At 41.6% G+C, this 21,371-nt stretch overlaps 1 protein-coding gene across 1 annotated transcript; it reads left to right on the forward strand.

Moving 5' to 3' along the window:
- Positions 1 to 9,981: 9,981 nt before the first annotated feature.
- Positions 9,982 to 19,786, forward strand: LOC149286349 (large ribosomal subunit protein eL28-like). Its single transcript, XM_089494213.1, has 5 exons — positions 9,982 to 9,995; positions 11,799 to 11,887; positions 15,828 to 15,951; positions 16,676 to 16,794; positions 19,696 to 19,786. Exons 2-5 carry the CDS (start codon positions 11,807 to 11,809, stop codon positions 19,783 to 19,785), a joined length of 414 nt encoding a protein of 137 aa, XP_089350339.1. The 5' UTR covers positions 9,982 to 9,995; positions 11,799 to 11,806; the 3' UTR covers position 19,786.
- The last annotated feature ends 1,585 nt before the right edge of the window (positions 19,787 to 21,371 follow it).

Here is a 21,371-nt window from a genome sequence, read left to right on the forward strand (position 1 = left end):
TTTCCACATATTTGCCGGGGCTGATCCCCTATACTTATATAACTACGGAGTATGTTTTTCCAAGGGGATGTTTATATCGAGATTCGCACGCATACACACATATTCCTGCCCCCTTCACTGTGCCTGCTCTCCACTATTATTTCCATACTTGTGGATTCTGTTTCTTCTACATACATATCTACATGCACTTTGCCATATCCCCCCCCCCCCTTTTTTCTCTCCATTGGTCTTCCCGCTACTTCCTCACATTTTGGAGTTTGTTGCTCGGCTTCACACATTTATACACATTTGACATACTCTCTCATTCAGCCTACGTATATTTACACAATTACTCCTCCACCGCATTGGACCCCGCCTACTACCTTTCTCCTTGTGGAGTGCTGCCGTATATGCCTTCTCCTGGGTTTATGTCGTTTAGCTACACATATTTTCTTCAACATACATTTGACTGCTTCATGACACACGTACACTTTTCCATATAGGCCTGCCCTCGTCCTGTTGGCCCCACATTAATATCTCCATGCATATGGCGCCTACCTTCCTGGTGGGCTCCGGTCGCTGGTTGCCACTCACTTCTGGACCTCTGTTGTTCATTCATACTTCCACTTCTACACATATGGTTTGTAATTTAAGTTTTGGGCGTCCGTTTATGTGTTTATGCTCATCTCCACTATAGTAGCTCTATCCTGCATATCTACATGTGGAGTTTATTTCCTGTATGAGCTCTCGTCGCCCATCTACACATACACACACCTATTTTTTTTTATTCCCATATGGTCCCCATTGGCTGGTTTTTCTTCACCCTCTCTACTTCTTTTCCTACAAACCCTTTCATGCTCGTTTCAAGTAGGAATATATTGTGGCTTAGTTTTGATTGTCACGATTCTGGCCTAAAACTCGATTGTATAGTTTTTGTCTTCTTTCCTCTTTCTTGTCTCTGGCTTTGTGTGTTTTCCCTTTTGTGTGTGTCTTTGTGTTTGTTTTCCTCTGTCTCCCTTGACCTCCCTCCCGCTGCTGACCATGTCCAATATTACGCTGCTCTCGATCAACGCCAAGGGCCTCAATACTATCCATAAACGTCATATGCTTCTTCAAGGAGCAAGATCTCACAATGCCTCTGTTGTTATGGTCCAGGAGACGCATCTCCTCAAGACGAAACAACCTCGTCTGACTTCTAAATACTACCCACTGGACTTACACGCTTCTTCCACTAGTAAGAAACTTGGAGTGGCCATTCTGTTTCACAGAGACATCCAGTTTCAACTCCTCTCGAAAATCTGCGACCCTCAAGGTCGCTACCTCATCCTCCACGGCACTCTCAATGGTTCTGTCTATACGTTCCTCAATGTGTATTCTCCTAACAGTAATCATCTCTCCTTCCTAGATCATGTTTTAGCCAAACTGCGGAAGATCGCTGAAGGATGATTTTTTGTTGGTGGGGACTTTAATTTACTTCCGATCCCATCTCTCGACTCCTCTGCTAAAATGTCCTCCAAATATTTGAAGTCTTTGACCATTCAGGGTACTCGCTTCCAGGATTTATTGCACCAACACATGCTGTTTGATACTTGGAGGATTACTCATCCGCTTGACAGGGATTACTCGTTTTATTCGGCGGCACATGCTAGTTACTCCAGGATTGACCTAATCCTTGTGGATAAATTTACCTTGCAAACGATTACAAAGGCAGACATTGGGTCTATATCATGGTCCGACCATGCCCCAATCTGGACAACGTTTCATCTCTATCCTCAGCGCTCCACCTCATCTAGATGGAGATTGAATGAGAGCTTACTGCAGCATACAGATGTTCTCACGAAGGTGTCCGACTCTCTTTCGGAATATTTTCGGCTCGATATCCCGGACGTTGCCCCTTCAACCCTATGGCTGGCCCACAAGGCTGTGCGTCTCAACGGAAACAAGCTTATATGCGGTTCTATTCCGATCTGACGTCTCACGGCTTTGGAACTGGCTAATAAGGCCTCGTGGTCTGCACACACCTACCGCCAATTTACCGCTGTTAGATCAGAACTACTCCAACTTCAGCTACAGCGTACGGAATACATGCTCCGCAAGCTTCCACAAACGTATTACGCTAAGAGGAACAAAGCAGACTCTTTACTTGCCAGGAAACTCACTCAGCGCTCAGCTCAGCTTACGACACACTACCTTCAAGCTCCGGATGGGAGACGGCTATATAACCCTAAAGAAATAGGGGACAGCTTTGCAGACTATTATGACTCTCTCTATAACTTACACTCCCAACCGCATACTGCCCAGCCGTCGCAAACCTCCATTTCTGCGTTTTTACGTTCGCTTCCTATCCCTACTTTGTCTCGGACACAATGGGACTCTCTCATTGCTCCTCCATCGATAGAAGAAATAGAGGCGATCCTCCAGGGACTCAAACCTCACAAAGCACCCGGACCGGATGGTCTACCGAATTCGTATTACCAGAAATTCCGCTCTATTTTGGCTCCGCAAATCTGCTCCTTGTTTAGCCACTTTATGTCTGCATCGACCTTACCAAGAGAAATGATGGAGGCACAGATTGTTACCATTCCCAAACCTGGTAAATCTCCCACCATCTGTGCTAATTACAGGCCGATCTCGCTGCTGAATACGGATACGAAGCTTTTTTCAAGGTTTTTGGCCCTACGTTTAAACGGTTTCCTTCCATCGCTGATCAAGTGGGCTTTGTTCTCGGCCGTCAACCGTCGGACAATACTCGCAAGATCATTAATATTGTTCACTTAGCCAATGCCACTAAAGCGCCGTGCCTTCTCCTGTCTTTAGACGCGGAGAAGGCGTTTGACCGCCTTCACTGGGGATACCTAAAAGCTACCTTGGAGGCCTTTAACCTTCCGGAAACGTTCATCAATGCAGTCCTCCTTCTCTACAGAGGCCCCTCTGCCAGAGTGTGCTCTTCTGGATTCTTCTCTAAGACTTTTCACATACGCAATGGTACCCGTCAAGTTGGTTGTCGGTTTGGGCCTTGCTCTCTCCTTTTTGCCCTCGTCCTTTTCCCTTGTTGTGTTCTGTCCTTGTGTGTGTCCTTGTCTTTCCCCTGACTTGTATGTTGTTCTTCCGTGTTTTTGTGTCTATATTCTACTTTGTCTATTATTTTTTATTTACATTTGTCATTATGTCATGTGTATTGAGTGCATTATTGAAATCCTGTTTCACTTGCTTTGGTTTTCTTGTTATTGCCATATTTGCAATTTATGTACCCATTGTTTATCATCTCTTTTCTCTGTTTGGTCTATCGTAAACCCAATAAACTTTAAGTGTTAAAAAAAATAGTTAGAACTATCTCCTTCTCACGACATGGCCAGTGCAGCTAGGTGCTAAATGGTGATCCAAAAGTGAGTGTGCCCACCCCTAATAGATGCAACGCGCGTTTCGGTTCTATGATATGCACCTTCATCAGGGGACTGAATGAATGTAGGGGGACAGAATATCCCGAAAAGTGAGGTAATATATATAGTAGACCGGGGGTGTTTTTGATGTTGAGTGTTAATTCCTCCGCTGTGAGTGGTGAGTCAAGTGAGGCTTCACGGGAAAGTGTGATATGCAAATTAGCATTTAACTATTGCGTTATTGCTGCAGACATTGTCTCTCTGTTTCGGGTCAGATTTGTGGAGAATATTATATAGATTGCTATAATAGTGTTGGAAGCTTTAAGCAATGTTTTGCGCCAGTTTCACACTTAAAGCTCTAGCTAGTAAGTTGCCAGGCTTGTTGCCCATTTCATATAACAAAAATGTTTTATTACTAGCATCACACCAGCAGAGTATAGCAGCTGACAGCATGGCGTGTACAGCACTGGAATAGTTCAACCACATTCCAACAGTCTACTAGCTTCCTCGTAGTGGGCATAGTATTCTGTCTGCCACAGCAGGCTCCAGTATAATGTTCACTGTACAGTAACGGTTCAAACATGTTCATGCATGGTATTCAGGCTCCCAGAACACATGGAGTAAGCTCCAGCATAGTATTCTGGCTGTCAAAATGGCAAAAACAGGCTCCCGCATAATCTTCTGGCTGCTGCAACAGCATAGTGAATGCCCATACTCTGTCTACTGGAGTGGCAGTAGCATGTAAAATGGTCTGAGCTGTGGCAGCTGACACTTAATGTGGATAAGTGCAAGATAATGCACCTATGGCATCAAGGGTTCCCTTGATGAGCCTGCTTTATCCAGCTTGTTTGTGAGTGGATCTGATACCCTATTTACCCTTCAATTGTGTGTACATATTGCACGTACTACCAGGTACGTCTCCTCCAAAAAACACCCCCACATCACCACAATCACGGTGATCGTGGGGGCGCTGCTGCTGCTGTCTGCCCAGGACTCCTGGGCAGACAGCACAGCCTATCTAAGCCCGCCCCCAAGCATACGATCACTCCCATGGAGTGATTTTGTAGGCAGAAACAGCGATTGCAGAAAAATCTGCAATCGCGCTTTCAGCTGCCACAGGCAGCTTCAGGGAAGGGGGGGTGTTGAATGGGTCCCCACACAAGTGTGGGGACCTGATCCAACACCCCCCTGCTGCCTGATCGCTCCATGAGAGCGTCAGTGCGCGATCGCGGCATTGAAGGGATTAATTCCCGTTTTGTAGGGGGCTCTGCTGCTGGTGGTCTGCCTGGAAGCCCAGGCAGACCAGCAACACCAAAAACGACCCCCCACAGAAGTCCTCTGATCAGTCCTGTAGGACTGATCAGAGAGACTCCTCCCCTACAATCTCCAGTCTATTGGAGATTGTGTCCCAGCTGCCAGAGGCAGCTTCAGGGACAGGGAGACAGGGTTCTTTGGTCTCCACATGAGTGTGGAGACCAGACCCCCCCACCCTTCCTCAGTTAACCCCTACCCCCCCTTCCTCAATTAACCCCTTCAATGCTGCGATTGTGTATGACCCCCATCGCAGCATTGCAGGGGTTAATATTAGTCCCCACAAGCTTGTGGGGACTAAATATCAGTCAATGCTGTGCTTCAATGGAGCATCAGCATTGAAAGAGTTTAAAAAATTTAAAAAATAATAATAATAATAAAAAAAAATAAAAAAAAAATGTAAAAAAATTAATAAAATAATAATAATAATAAAAAAAAAAAATAACAGCACTGACCTGAAAGTCCAGGGTGCTTCCAGGTCAAATCCTGGGCCTGGCTGATCAGATCGCTCCTGGCCACTAGGAGTGATCGGATCATTATGGCAGCCCACGGATGACCCTGCTCTACAAAGAGAGAGGGGTCATCTAGGGTAATTATGAAAAAACACAAATTATTAATAAATGAAATAATCATAATTATTACCTGATCACTTGTCGGTGACATTTTAAGTCGCTGATTATTGATCGGTCTCCCTGATTGATGTCAGCGGCCTAAACCTGTCACTTACAAGTAATCTGATGAAAAAAAATATTTAAAAAAATGTAAATGCGCATGTTCCAGTTTTGCCCTCATAGCTTCCTCAAAAAATGCATGAACCATGCATGTGAGGTCTTGTTGGAATCAGGGGATCAAATTGTGGTGTTTTCTTCCACTGTTGCACTTATGGTGTGCAAGAAATTCAGTGCAACATTGAAATGTATGCGTTAAAAAAGCAGCAAAATAATTTCCCTGTGAAGTTTGGCAGACATCAGTGAAGAAATGGCTAGCTGAAAACTGTCAAAACTACCCTAGTTGAACACCTTGACTTGTCTACTGTTCATAAATATATACTTTTATGGGGTAATTTACAGCGGGGGGCTTCCAAAATGTCCCAAATGGGATATGGGCCCAGGAAACCAATTTCTGAAAATTCCAAATGTGAAAATGAAAATGCGCATGTTCCAGTTTTGCCCTCATAGCTTCCTCAAAAAATGCATGAACCATGCATGTGAGGCCTTGTTGGAACCGGGGGATGTTGGTGAACACAATTTGGTGTTTTTTTCTGCAGTTGCACATATTCTATACAAAATATAATATAACATCTAAAGCAACATTGCAACATATGCAAAAAAAACAAAAAAATATAAAAATACCTCAAAATTTGGCAGCAATTGGCGATAAAATCCCTGTTTGAAAAGTGTCAAAATGACCTTAGTTGTACACCTTGACTTATCTACTTTTCATAAACATATAATTTTGTGGGGATAATCAGTATCTGTGACAACTATTGCAGTTATTAGACTACCATGCCAAATTTGAAAAAAATTACATTTCAAAAACGTGATGCATGCCTTGCAATATTTGCCCTATACTGGTCAAAATAGATAAAAATCCTGGCCATGTTGGGTGGTTTCCAAATCAGGACAACTTAATGAATATATTTGGGATAATTTTTTCCCATTGGTTCAATGTGTGTACAATTTGTATGTATACAAAACTGTAAAAAACTGTTTATTTCAAACAAAACTATGTACTACCCAGCTTAATATGGTTTCAAATGAAAGCCCTACTTGTGCTGAAAAAAACAATATATGATTTGTGTGGGTGCACCAATTGATAAGAGAGAAATTACAGTTGAAGAAAGACATGGCAAAAACACAAAAACGGCTCCGGTCCTTTAGCGACACGTTAGTATCAAAATCCCGGTCCTGAAGGGGTTAAAGGTAGGTACAATGCAATAGAGCAGGAGGAAATGCTAGAATGCTTGGTTGTATAGGGAGAGGTATTAGTAATAAAAAGAGGGAAGTGCACTGGTAAGACCTCAATTGGAGCATTGTGTACAGTACTGGAGACCATATCTCCAGGAGGATATAGATAGGAGAACGTTCAGAGAAGGTCTATTAAAATGGTTCATATATTGCAGAATAAAATTTACCAGGAAAGGTTAAAGGATCTTAACATATATAGCCAAGAAGAAAGACATGACAGGGGGAATATGATAGAAACATTTAAATACTTAAAAGGAATCAACATAATTAAGGAAGATAGTTTATTTGAAAGAAGAAATACTACCACAAGAGAACAAAGTCTGAAGATATGGCGCAAAGGTTAAAAAGTAATAACAGGAAATGTTACTTTACTGAAAGGGTAGTGGATGCATGGAATAGCCTTCAAGCAGAAGTGGTAAACATTAATGCAGTGAAGGCATTAAGCAAGCACAGAATAGGCATATGGCTAAGCTAAACATAAGATAAGGCCAGGGACTAAGGAACATATTCAGAAGTTGGGCAGACTAGATGGGCCGAATAGTTCTTAGCTGCAGTGGCATCGGCGGGGGGGGCAGAGGGGGCCATGCCCCCCCACATCATGCTGTGTGCCCCCCAATTGAAACGCCGTCTTTTTTTTTTGCAGCCGTGACGCGGAGGAGAGGTGCCGAGCGGTTGCTCTGGAATAAGTTTTCAGCAACTGTTCGGCGCCTCTCACTCTCCTCTGCGAGGCCTCCGTCTTGGTCGCAGTGCCGTATTTCCGGCGCTCAGCAGTAAAGCAGCTACCACCGCAGCAGAGGTAAGTGAACTTCAAAGGGGGGAGAGGGTATATACTGAGAAGGGGGGAGAGAGGGTAGATAGTGAGGAGGGCGGTAGGTAAGGAGAAGGGAGTGAGAAGGAGGACAAAGTGGGTAGACAGTGGGAAAGGAGGGTAGCAAGTATATTGAAATAAAGAGAATGAGAGAGAATGAATGGATTAATGTGAGGATGCATTGTGTGAATGAGTGAGAGAATAAATTAATTTCTGATATATCTGCTATGCTATGTTTCTATACATTAATTATGTATACCGGCAAATACAGGGTTTTTATGTCTTATTCAGTTGCACATGTTGTTTCCATGTGTTGTTTATTTGATCTATACCTTCAGTGCTGAGTTTACATGTGATTTCCAGTAGATCTATACCTGCAATGCTATGTTTCCATACATTATTTATGTATACCTGCAAATACAGGGTTTTTATGTCTTATTCAGTTGCACGTGCTGTTTCCATGTGTTCTTTATTTGATCTATACCTGGACTACAGGGAGTAAGTAAAATAGCGCTATGGCTTAGTAAATGAGGGGATTCTGGGGATGATTACGGGGGGGGGGACCTCTCAATGTCACGGTGCAGTCAGAAGGAGGTAAGTCTTCCCCTAATCTGCAGTCAGTGTGGCAAATATTTTTTTTTGGTGTGGTAGCGGAGGGGATGATTGCATGCTATGGAGCGGGGCCCAAGGAAATGCTTGGGTAGGGTCCAATCTTTTCACTATAAAATATATTGGCAACAAGGTCTAATATTTATATATATTCGCTGCAGGCGGTAATATTAATATATATTGGCAGCAGGGTCTAATATTTATATATATTGGCTGAAGGGGCTAATATTAATATATATATTGGCTACAGGGCTAATATTTATATATATCAGCAGCAGGGTTTAGAATGAAAAATAACTGCCAGTTCAGCTGTTATTTTTAAATCATATTTCAACCAAGGTCTTTACTGCAAAGAGATAAGTACATATTATGTAGTTAAAAATGCATGTGTAACACACACACATATATATATACCGTATTTGCTCGAATATAGGCCGCACTTTTCCCCCCCACTTTAAAGTGGGGGTGCGGCCTACATTCGGGGTCTAGCGCCCTACGCCCGGGACATGCAGTTCTGGGCGCCGGGCAGGCAGCAGGGTTAGACTACAGATCCCCCGCAGCGGTGCAGGGGACCTGCATCCTACTCTCTGATACGCTGTGATAGCCTCCCTTGCCAGCACTTCCCACGGGGGGAGTGCCGGCATGGGAGGTTGTCTAAGCGCATCGTGCAGACATTCACCGGCAGTGACGACGAGCGTGAACGACCTCCGCTGTCGGCACGTCTGCTCGATGTGCTTTAACAATCTCCCTTGCCGGGAATTCCCACGAAGGGAGTCCCGGCAAGGGAGATTGTTAAAGCACATCGTGCAGATGCGCCGGCAGCGGAGGTCGTTTACCGCGCATCGCCGCAGCCGGTGAACGTCTGCACGATGCGCTTAGACAATCTCCCGTGCCGGTGGAAGTGCTGGCACCGTAAGTTGTCCACGCGTATTGCATAGGTGTCCCCTGCCGGCCCCGCAAGACACACACGGGAGTCTGCTTTGGTAAGTCGTGGGGGGGGGCACATCTTGGGGGCAGAGTGGCAGCATATCTCGGGTGGAGGGCAGAGTGGCAGCATATCTCGGGGGAGGGCAGAGTGACAGATCTATTCTACAGTTTTTTTTAACTAAAAAAAAAATTCATTGTGTGTGTGTTGCCCCCACACACTGTGGTCCCTGTCCCCCATGTGCCCCGCTAAATATGATAGCTGGAGACGCCACTGCTTAGCTGCCATCACTTTCACTTTCCAAATACAAGGTTCTAACTGCCATAATGATGAAAGCTCAAACACATTTTATGTGGTATGTTATAGGTTCATGCATGTAAAAGGATTTTGGCAGTTAACGTCTAGAAAAATGGAATTTGATGGCTGCTTGATTTCCTAAAGTTAAGACTCGGAGTCCTTGCAGTTGTAGATTTAGGACAGCTTCATGCCGATCAAATTTGCATTTAAATCTGACATCTCTGCTGGGAAGCAAGTCCACTTAGTAAACTAAATCTCCTTTCCATTACATCTTAGCATCCGACTTTGAAATGAACTTACCTCCTGCTCACTACTTTTTATTTCTTTGTATTTTTATCCTGCAGAGTTTTTAATGTAGTGATTAAAAAACATTTTCATTTCATTTACTTTATTTAATCTATCACTTTTTATGTTGCATCCCCAGCTTCCGGCGGTTTCATAAAAATCAAACTGCACCGTGGAGTTACAATATCACGCTAGATACACTCCTGCCACGGACGTAAATACAATTATTGGAGGACAATATCCAAATTTTCCTTAACAGATTTAGCGTAACATGAAATGGCGTTTCACTTTATAAAATGGCGTAAAGCGTTACACCCAATTATGTCATATCCTGGGCAGGCGAGTCGCGGTCGGTAAAAAAAAAAAAAAAAAGGAAATAACTGTTATTGCCGCCCCTTTTCTTGCCTTTCCTTCCTCTGGCGGCGCGGAGAAAGGTAATGTGTTGTGTTTGTGGTCGTTGAGAGCGGTTTAAGATACACTTGACGGCGTCTTGGTTATCGAACACGAAAGAGGCGTATGAAGTAAATATGCCTGTGTGAAAGCCATTTATATGTTTCTTGCCCTTTTTAAGAGCTGATATATGCCCCATGTGACGGATGAGTTAGGCCGCATATTAAAACCGACTAGGTTTGCTGGGCGCATAAGGATCTGTACTTTTCATTTGTAAATCTAATACTGTCCAGATGAAGTAGAAAGGATTTAAGGTTTGATTTTTAATCCCGTTCCATCGATGCGATCGCCGTTTTGTACCGCGTCGGTTTGCTGTTATCTGGACGCTTTGTTTCTCAGCACTGTAATAGTGAGGCCTGATGTCGTTGGTGTGACCAACGAATGACAAAATTGGTTATTGAGGTGTTAACTGGGCCATGGGTAAGCACATCGCCCAAAGTAAAATGTACGCGGCGTTTGACAAAACACTGTTAGCTGTTGAACATGTAGTTTATGCGGTGTGCTTTTAAAACCTTTTGGGGTTTTAAATGTTTTTCATTGATCGGCATAAAGCAGAGGCGTGTAATGACGCGTGTGACCTAGTCGTGGCATACCTAAACCTGCACTTAATTTTCAGGGCTAGTCTGTTTTCTGGAGGGTGCAATGTCTAAAATGTAATTAATGCCAGTTGATGGGGCAAAAATAAAATGCATATGCTAAAACCTGCAACGTCTTCCCTTCTGGAACTGGTCGATAGCATTTTCTTCTAAAATCTGGAAGTGAGAACATTCATTTTTAGGAATATAACCAACAATTTTACAGGTTTTTGTTGGTAGCCGGGTGGATTTAAGATATGTTGAGAATAAAATCAGATTTTTGTGGAGTTTGCTACCAATGGAGATTCTGCTGGTTTCTACAGGTTGTTCCCCAAATACCATGTGGTTGGATGCCTGGTTTACACTAAACTAGTCGCTTATTGTATATGTGTCTCTTGTTAAAGTGTAAGCCAAATATAGGATTGTAGTTTATGCGTAACGAAAGTAAAATTCTGAAAATCGGTCTGGCTCCTGGCAGTGAAAGGATTATTTTGTTACATGGAACTGCACATTTGACTGAAAGAATCAGGTCACTCATGTACAAGAATTGTCCCGCTTGAAATCACAAAACTGAATCCTCTTACATCTGTATATCACTGTGGCTTTTTTTTTTTTTTTTTACCAAATGCATTCTCTGCAAAATCTGCCTTCATTTCCCACTGTTCATTGGCTTATTGCAGTTGAGCTCATTGCTCCTCTCTGTTCCATTAGTTGTGCATGAGATGTCATGTACATAGATGCCATCTTGGGTCCTTGTTAATTTAGCCTACACGTGGGCATGTATTAGAACAGTGTACACTTGATACACAACACTAGATGTTTGCAGGCGAAAGTAGCATTTCGTTTGTTGACCTGTATGAGGTAGTGGTACAGGTTTTACACCTCTTGTAGAGACATGGGGTAATCCTATTTGGTGTTGCTCTGTTTAAGGAGCTTGCTACTACCAGCTTCATATATTCAAGTTGTGTGTAGGAGGGCAGAGGAAGGAGTGGAAGTCTCATTTAGGTTTTTTATTTTTGTTTTTTTTTTTTGGACAGTGGCATCTGTTCACTTAACTGGTATTAGAACCCATTGGCTATTTATGGCTTTGCTGTAAACTGTATGTGTTGTTGAAGTGATTGCAGTTAACTGATGAACACTGGCTTGGGTTTAAGTATATGTGATGTAAAATTGTGTTTAAGAAAGCAATAGTTTTCATTTTTTGCATTTCAGTGCCCAAGATGTCTGCTCATCTGCAGTGGATGGTCATTCGCAACTGCTCTAGTTTCCTAGTTAAGAGGAACAAGCAGGTGTTTAGTACTGTAAGTATATAAAACTAATCAATTCTTAGACTAATGTAGAGGCCTCAAGTGATCATTCACCTTTTAATAAGACACACGTTTACCTGTACGTGCAATGCGTTTGCGACAAAGCATATGTATATTATATATATATATATATACACACACACACACACGTGTCAAATTCCTGCATCACCACGATCGCTGTGTTTTTGCAGCATCCATGGAAGCCTCACAAGTAAATGGTATTGCTGCCACTCACGAGGTGGTGCCAACTGTTGCATTGAGTTCAGAGGGTCTTTCCAGGCCATCCAGAGAATTCTTGAGCTCCCCTGCAGATTAGATACAGGTACTGCACTCAACCATGCAATTCAATGTAAATTGAATTGGCCAGCTGGTGGTAGAATTAGTGCCTGGAAAGGGTTAAAATACCAGCATTTGAAATACCCTGGGGTGTCTAGGTTTAAAAAAATATATGGTTCGATGGGGTAAATTGCATTGGCTGGCTTCAGATGCCCCAAATACCACATGAGACAGAATGACCAGATATGAAAAAAAGGTTTTGAAATAGCAAAACACTACTAATGTTTGCCCAATAACTTGCAGAAAGAAAGTAAAAAAAAAAATAACATTGGTTATTTCTGAAATCAGGACATATAGAATATATTTAGCAGTTTTTTCATGCAGGTGAGTAAGATTTAATAAAAGTGTACTATGAGTAAGAAAGTCTTGTCATTAAGGGGTCAAATTTGGCAGCGCGTTGCCACTGAACATTCAGGATCAGTTCATAAACGCTCCTTCCAGCTAAAGAGATGTGCACGGGTAGAAAAATAACTTCACACAATTTTCATTTCGTTTAGTTTCTGCTGCGTTCGTTTTTGGGCACTGAAGTTAGTTTTGGACAGAATTAGAAGGGCTTTTTTTGATGCACATTGACATTCACTGGTCATTCCCAGAAGGCGAAGGTCTCTGACACCTTCTAGACTCTAATTTCGTTATACAAACTTTAAAAAAAAAAAAGTGCAGCAAATGTGCCCCCCCCCCCCCATTTACCAGAGCCTTTGAGTCCCCGGCTTAGTCCATCGCGCAGACCTTCCCCGGCTGTCAGTTCCCTCTCTCTGACAGCCAGGGAAGGTCTGGATGGACGCAGACAACCTCCGCTGCTAACTGCGTCTCCCGGCTGCAGCGGAAGTTGTCTACGCAAATCACGTGGAGCTCTACACGCTGACAGGACTACGCACCGGGGACCCAGAAGCTCCGGTAAGTTTGGAGGAGGGAGGCGGAGAGAGTGTTAAATGGGGGGGGCATAAGGCATTTCTGGAGGCAGAGTGCTCTGTGAAATGCCTTTTAACCCCCTTAATGCCACTCTGCCTCCTGAAATGCCTTATACCTCCCTATATGCCACTCTGCCCCATAATAAACCTTTTAACCCCCTAAATGCCAGAGTGGCATATAGGGGTATAAGGCAATTCTGGAGGCAGAGTGGCACATAGGGGGTTAAAAGGCATATCATGTGCCACAGTGGCATATAGGGGGTATATGGCATTTCTGGGGCACAGTGGCAATCTATATTCTTCCCCTTGTAAATGCTGGCAAAATTTCCCCAATTCACACCTAATGGGGGGGGGGGACACAAAAATACAACTGCAAACGTTGAAGGCTTGTGGTAAAATGTGTACATGGAAATAGTTAAAATACCAGCATTTTAAATACCCTGAGGTGTCTAGATTTGAAAAATATATGGTTCTATTGGGCACATTGAATTGGCCAGGCTCAAAGATGTACCAAATAGGGATATGTGGGCAAAATTTTCCGATTTGAAAAATACTTCCCAAATGTGGCCCTTTAGTCCCCAAACAACCAGACAACCCATGCTTGGGGGGTATCACTGTACTCAGGAGATGCTGAACCCATATTGGGATGGTGTTTGACACCAAGAGCTGTAAATTCAAAGGTGAAGTAAAGGGGGGGGGGCGCAAAAAAACTACTACAAACTTTGGTAAAGGCTGGTGGTAGAACCTTGTGCATGGAAAGAGTTAACATACTAGCATTTGAAGTAACTTGGGGTGTCTAGTTTTCAGAAATATATGGTTTGATGGGGTAAAGGTCATTGGCCTGCTTGAAAGATGGTCCAAATGGCACTTTATACTTATTGCCCTATAATGGGTATTTCTAAACTCAGGACAAATAAAATATATTTAGCTGTCTTTTCATTAGCTTTGAATGAGTAAAAGGTTTTTGTTTTTTTGGTTTTTTTTTTTTAGAAAGTCAGAAGGCCCTTTCTCAATTTTTCTACATTATATATTTTTTTATAATTAAATGATACAATCGAAATGACATTTAAAGAAAACCATATAATTTTTGTGGGTTCAGTTTATGGGAAAGAAGAAAATACAGCTGAACACGAGCACCGCTGAAGTGTTAACAGCCATTGTCACGAAGGGTACAGAAATAAAATCAGCCATTGCCATTGATCACTTCCGTTGCTCAAGGGGTGCTGCTGCTTCGTCAACATCCAATCAGAAAATCCAAGGTGTCTAAACCCCTTCCTAGCCATTAATCGCTACATACAGCAGCACTGTTTTTACTGTCTGCATTCTTAAGGGTTTTTTTAATGAATTTTCATTAAATAAAATCGATATATCTAAATAAAATAGTGATTTGTGTTTTCTAAATAAATTTCAGGTGCATATTTCAGCTTTTCATTTTGAGATCTTGTAAAACTGTGCCCATATCTTATTTGAGACATCCTTGAACCCTGCCAAATCAATGTACTTCCTTAACCTCTTCTGGACCGGTGTTCTCGTACTGCGTCTTCCCTTGAAGACCGCAGTTTTATTTAAATATTTTAATTCCATGCTTGTGATTTGCTTCAAAGCGATCACGTGCACGGAATTGAGGGGGAGTGGCTGCTACGGATCGCTGGGTACAACGAGGCTGTATCATCAATGACGTACCTGGTACGTCCCGGTCTGGGGGGGCCACCCAACCAGGGAGTACCAGGTATGTCACCGGTACAGAATTTAAACCATGTTTTTCAAAACTGTATTTTAACTCTTTCCAAGAACTTATCCTAGCCTATTCTATTAAAGCAGGATTGTTTTAGGCAATTAAATCTGCCACCAGCCTTGTAGCAGTAATTTTTTTTTGAGTATACACAGACCTTGTAAAAAACTTACGGTAGATTTAATTGCCTAAAATCTTGCTTTAATGGATTTTAACAAAGTAATATACATTTTGCACTTGTGTGTAAATTAGGGGTTTAAATCTGCTGTCCCCAAAATAACACACACACACCCCATCCCCTTAAATATTAGACTTGGGCACAGTTGGGAATTTGTCCGTGTTCGTTTTGGACAATTTGTCCCAACATTTTTATTTTCAGAAAACGCATTGAGACCAGTGGATGGAAGAGGGAGGGACAAATTAGCTTAAATTGTAGGGTTAAGTACAGTAGTGGGCTGGTTAAATTATCTATTTTTAATAGGTGTTAATTAAATAAAATCAATTCTTCAAAAATCAAAACTTGGATACTATGGGAAATGGCAGGCTGATCAGCAATCTAACATATATATATATATTTTATTATTATTGAACTATTCAAAGTCTAACACTAGGAAATGTGCTATCAATGTTCTTTTTTCCTCAGTGGCTCCTGAAGAAAGAGATGAATGGGGCAAGGGCAGTGTCTACTAAAGTTGCATTGTGGTGGTTATGCCCTGTGCTTTAAGGCAGCTGGCAACAATGCTGCTGCCAATCAGTGGGCATTGGTCACAATCGGTGAAAGTTGCAGAGGATGTAATATCCTCTGCTTTAAGTGCTGGAATGTAATACATCCTATGTCCTTAAGGGATTGAGGTAACATGCTGTTTTTCAACAGCTAACATGGTACAGTTGGTTTAGCTTTCAAAATGTAGGTGGCATCAAAACTCAACTAATATCCTTATTTGTGTGTCACTAGGAACCTAACAACTTAAAGGCAAGAAACTCCTTCAGGTACAATGGGCTTGTTCATAAAAAAACAGTTGGTGTTGAACCTGCTGCTGATGGAAAGGGAGTCATTGTTATACTAAAAAAACGTACAGGTAAGCTGTGTAGCGTGTAAAATGTTAAATTGCATCATGTACTTTTGGGAAGACATAGTTTGGTACTGTTTATCTGTCGCAAACTAATAACCCAATGACTAAGCCCTCTTTATATTTTACATGTGTGTAATACAAATATAGAAGCGAGTGTGTAGAACTTTGTTTTTGTTATTTCTAAAATAGAGATTAAGATTTTAAGAGTAAAGTTAAGTTTGCATTCTTAGGCAATGTCGGATTGTATCTTCTGGTGCTGTTTAACAGCGATTGTTGACCCAGACAGTTGCATACAGGGTGGGGGGTCAGATTTGCAAGTGCAAGAAATTATTGGTGTTAAAGATAATGATCCTGCTATATATGCCAGTTACAGTAAAAACTGAAGAATATATAAACATATAGTTGAGTCGATGTGGAGGCTTAATTCTCAGCAGCATTGCCTGCTGACTCATGAAAGCTATGTTTTTTCATGGCCAAAAGTAAAACATTTTCCCATCTGTGTTGCAAACCGTTAAGGTTCTGCAAATATCAATGTAAATAAAAGTAGCCGTGCCCTGTTTTGTAACATTAAGGTATTTAAAAAGTGCATACTGTATTTTTTACTAAACATCAGGTTTTTTTTTATACTATTAGTTACATTGACAAACCTAGACCTGTAGTAGAAGGGGGGGGGTCTATTCCATAATTTAAATTCATATTCAATGCAGCGTGTGTTATAACCATATTTTAGGTCAACGTAAACCTGCCACATCTTATGAAAAAATCACCGTCAACAAGAACTCCCGTGCTACTCTAAGCAGCTTGCGTCATATAATCCGCAAGAATAATTACAGAAAGGACCTCCGCATGGTAAGTGTGGAAGTTCTAATCAATGTTCACTCATTTTTAGTAGTTGGTGTGCCCAGAAATCTTATGTTGTCCAATTTCTTTCCTGTTACAAAGGTGTGTGCACACTAGGGCTGAAACAACTAATCGATAAAATCGATAATGAAAATCGTTGTCAACGATTTTCATTATCGATTAACCGAATCGATTTTTATCGATTATAAAAAATTATAATCCGACCTCAAACAGAGATCGGATTATAACACTAGAATCCAGATCCCCCGCAACGCTGCAGGGGACCTGGATTCCCCTCACTGTCGGCCGGTCTCTCACTTCCGTCTCTCTCCCCCTCCCATACACCCCTCTGAATGGGAGCCACCCTCCCCATACACCACTCTGGCCCCTCCCATACGGCACTCTGCCTCTCTATCCGGCTCCCTGGTGTCTTGTGAACCTCCGTGGCTGGCAGGAGTGGAGTATGGGAGGGGGCAAAGTGATGTATGGGAGGGGGAGGAGGCAGTGGTGTATGGGGGGGGGGGGAGCCAGAGGTGTATGGGAGGGGAGGAGCCAGAGTGGTGTATGGGTGAGCTATAGTGGTGTATTGGGGGTATTATGAATTTCAGGGCATATAGGGGGTATAAGGCATATCGATATTAGGCATATCAGGGGGGCATAAAACATATCTGGGGGTAAAAGGTAAATCAGGGGGCTCAGTTGCATATCACTGGCATACAAGAGGTATAAGGCATATATGGGGGCAGAGTGGCAAGCTGGGGGTCTGATGTGCATAACCGGGGGCAGTTTGGTAAATAAAAAAAATTTAAACAAGGCTTTTTTCTCATAGCTTTTATTAAATATGAAAAATAGTTAACATATAATTAATATTTACTAATAACTTTGTATTAAAGCCTAGTTTGAGAAACACTGTGTTTGGGTTCTTGTAGCTTTTATTATGTCGGTAAAATAAGAAGGTGAATAGAGAGAGGCCATTGCAATAAAGAGATGAAAGTGTAAATTGTACGTTTTTTATTACATTATTTTAAATTGAAAAAAAATAAAAAAAAATTATCCGATTAATCGAAAAAATAATCGGCCAACTAATCGATTATTAAAATAATCGTTAGTTGCAGCCTTAGTGCACACTTTATTTGCAGGTGTAGATTGAATAACCCATGGAAACAAAGTATTGCAGCTATATAGCAACTGAGTAACACACAAACCCAGCCTTGCAGGTATAGATTAACTGATCAGAAAGGAGCAGTGAAAAGGGAGGTCTGTATGAAGAGACCATATGCTCCCTTTATTTTGTCGGTTAAAGACAGATCCATATTCCCAACTAGCCCTGCTCCTCCACCAGGGGCCCAGTGCACACATTCATTTTTTTTATTTTTTTTTGTGGGGTGGGGGGGTTCTCTGTATGCGCACAGCTGTAAAAGTAAACTTTGGTACATTGCTCAGTCCTGTGCTTTGTATGATGAGGTGCCATTCTTTATGGCATACTACAATTTTATCCCTAATATATACTGTATTTGCTTGATTATAAGACAAGGTTTTTCCCCTAAGCAACTGCTCTGAAAAATACCCCTCGTCTTATAATCAGACCTTAAATAGGTCTGACTATGAGACTAAGATCCATATCCCCTGCAGGGGACCTGGATCCTCCTGTGCTATGCCCCCCACCCTCAACTTACCGGGCAGCGTGTAGAGCTCTATGCGATTCGCGTAGAGCGGAAGTTGTCTACGCGAATCACGTAGAGCTTTACATGCTGCCCGGACTAAGCACCGGGGGACTCAGAAGCACCGGTAAGTTTGGAGGAGGGGGAGGGAGTGTTAAATGGGGGCATAAGGCATTTCTCTAGGCAGAGTGCTCTGTGAAATGCCTTTTAACCCCCTTAATGCCACTCTGTCTCCAGAAATGCCTTTTAACCCTCTATACGACACTCTGCCTCCTGAAATGCCCTATACCTCCCTATATGCCACTGTGCCCCATAATATGCCTTTAAACCCCCTAAATGCCAGAGTGGCATATAGGGGTATAAGGCATTTCTGGAGGCAGAGTGGCATATAGAGGGTCAAAAGGTGTATCATGGGGCACAGTGGCATTTAGAGGGTTAAAAGGCATATCATGGGGCACAGTGGCATATATGGGGCAGATGTGCATAACTGGGGGGGGGGCAGGTTGAAAAAAAAAGGAAATATTTTTCTCAATCGTAGCTTATTAACAAACAATTGTTCACATAGTTTACATGAATTAACATTTACTGGTAACTTTTTTCCTATAGGGTTGTCTCTTATATTCAGGCTTTTTCTTTTTTTTCATAAATTAATATTCAGCTTTTGGGGGGTCGTCTTATCAGGGTCATCTTATAATCGAGCAAATACGGTAGATATCAGACCTTTGTTATATCTGTTTTGCATGTTTAAAGGAGGCTTTAACGTTTGCAGACTCATTTGGCCATCAATTGAGATAATGAGGGTTGTCAAAGTTTTATAGTCTAAAAAAAAAAAAACATTGCTCAATTGTCATAACATTTAGTTTGTGGAGATGTTTTCTCATCCATGTTTTCATTTTAGTTTACCTAATACATATCTGGAATGCTTTCTTTCTTTTACCCAGTATAACCGTTATTAAAATGTTTACATTTCTATTGGGAGTAAACGTAGTGATGAACTATTTTAAAATAATTTTAGGTGTGGCCCTGTAGCTGAGAATTTGATAAACATTTAAAGATCCAACAATCAAACTGCTTAACATTTATATATGTTAAGCTGTGAATATCAGTTATATGTATTTGGTTTACTACGCTATCTGCCATATGTTAACATTTTCTAGTATGCATTTTTTGCTCAACATAACATTATACTTTAAAAAAAAAAAAAATACAAAAAATGAAATTTAAAATGTGCTAATGTTTTTCCTTCTAGGCTGCCCTGAGACGTGCTAGTGCTATCATAAGAAGCCAAAAACCAGTCGTCCTGAAAAAGAAACGTACAAGAGTTGCCAAGACTGCATAAACTGACCAAAAAGTTTATAATAAAGATGATTCTTCCTTTGAATGTTTTTGTTCTTCAACCCCTAGAGTGTATGCACCATAGATATATATATATTATATATCTATCTATCTGTCATCATAGTTGGCTTAGGTTGCCAGCTGCTTATCTGCTATTTAGCAACACTCCGAATCCTGTATTGAGCGATTGTGAAAAGCAATGGCAGATTACTTACACCTAGTGTAGCGGGCCCATTGGCTACAAACTCAACAGAAGTCTTGTGCGTTTACAATTTCACATGAAACATCCTATGTTTAACCCCTTCGTGACAGGCTGATTTTACTTTTTGTACCCTTCGTGACAATGGCCGTTTTAACATTTCTGCGCTGCTCGTGTTTAGTTGTAATTTTCTTCTTTCCCGTTTACTGAACCCACACACATTAGATATTGTTTTTTTCAGGACAAGAAGGGCTTTCTTTAGATGACATTGTTTTGATTGTATCATATTATTTACTACTAAAAAAAGTATAAAATATGGTGAAAAATTTAGAAAAAAATGACTTTCTAACTTTTAGTTGAAAAATCTTTTACTCATCTATAAAAGGTAATGAAAAAACCTGCTAAATGGATTCTATTTGTCCTGAGTTTAGAAATACCCAATGTTTTTATGTTTTTTTGCTTTTTTCTACCCATTATGGGGCAATAAGTACAGGTAGCGTTTTGCTATTTCAAAGCCATTTTTTCCAAATCTGGTAATTCTTCCCCTCATGTGCCATTTCGGGTATCGTTGAACCCGGCCAATGCAATTTACCCCATCAAATCATATATTTTTGAAAACTAGACAGCCCAGGGTATTCCAAATGCTAGTATTTTAACTCTTTCCATGCACCATATCTACCACCAGTTTTTGTCAAACTTTGTGGTAGTCATTTTTTTGCATTTGTTTTGTCACACACATTTTACTTCAGGTATGAATTAAAAGGTTCTCGTTTATGTCACTATCACAAAACACCCCAATATGTGTTCAGCAACATCTCCTCTGAGTACAGCGATACCTCACATGAATGATTTTGCCTGGCTGTTTGGGGGCAAAAGGGCCACATTTGGGGCATGCGCATTTTTCAATGTTGAACTTTGGCATTTGGGGATCCACTGCCCATGCCCCATTTGGTACATCTTTGAGCCGGGCCATTTCAGTGTGCCCAATAAACCCATATATTTTTGAAAACTAGACACCCCAGGGTATTTCAAATGCTAGTATTTTAACTCTTTCCATGCACCATATCTACCACCAGTCTTTGTCAAACTTTGTGGTAGTCATTTTTTTGCATTTGGTTTTCCACACACATTTTACTTCAGGTATGAATTAAAAAGTTCTCGTATATGTCACTATCACAAAACACCCCAATATGTGTTCAGCAACATCTCCTGAGTACAGCGATACCTCACATGAAGGATTTTGCCTGGCCGTTTGGGGGGAAAAGGGCCACATTTGGGGCATGCGCATTTTTCAATGTTGAACTTTGGCATTTGGGGATCCACTGCCCATGCCCTATTTGGTACATCTTTGAGCCGGGCCATTTCAGTGTGCCCAACAAAACCATATATTT

This window comes from Sceloporus occidentalis, unplaced genomic scaffold, assembly GCF_023333645.1.
Source record: "Sceloporus occidentalis isolate IW3139 unplaced genomic scaffold, rSceOcc1.0.p SCAF_70, whole genome shotgun sequence".
Classification (NCBI taxonomy): domain Eukaryota; kingdom Metazoa; phylum Chordata; class Lepidosauria; order Squamata; family Phrynosomatidae; genus Sceloporus; species Sceloporus occidentalis.

Excerpts from the sequence above, each read along its gene's own strand:
- LOC149286349 (XM_089494213.1), top strand. The coding sequence starts at position 11,807 with ATGTCTGCTCATCTGCAGTGGATGGTCATTCGCAACTGCTCTAGTTTC. Across the intron at positions 11,888-15,827 it reads ACAAGCAGGTGTTTAGTACT|GAACCTAACAACTTAAAGGC; the intron begins GTAAGTATATAA and ends GTGTGTCACTAG. Across the intron at positions 15,952-16,675 it reads TATACTAAAAAAACGTACAG|GTCAACGTAAACCTGCCACA; the intron begins GTAAGCTGTGTA and ends ACCATATTTTAG.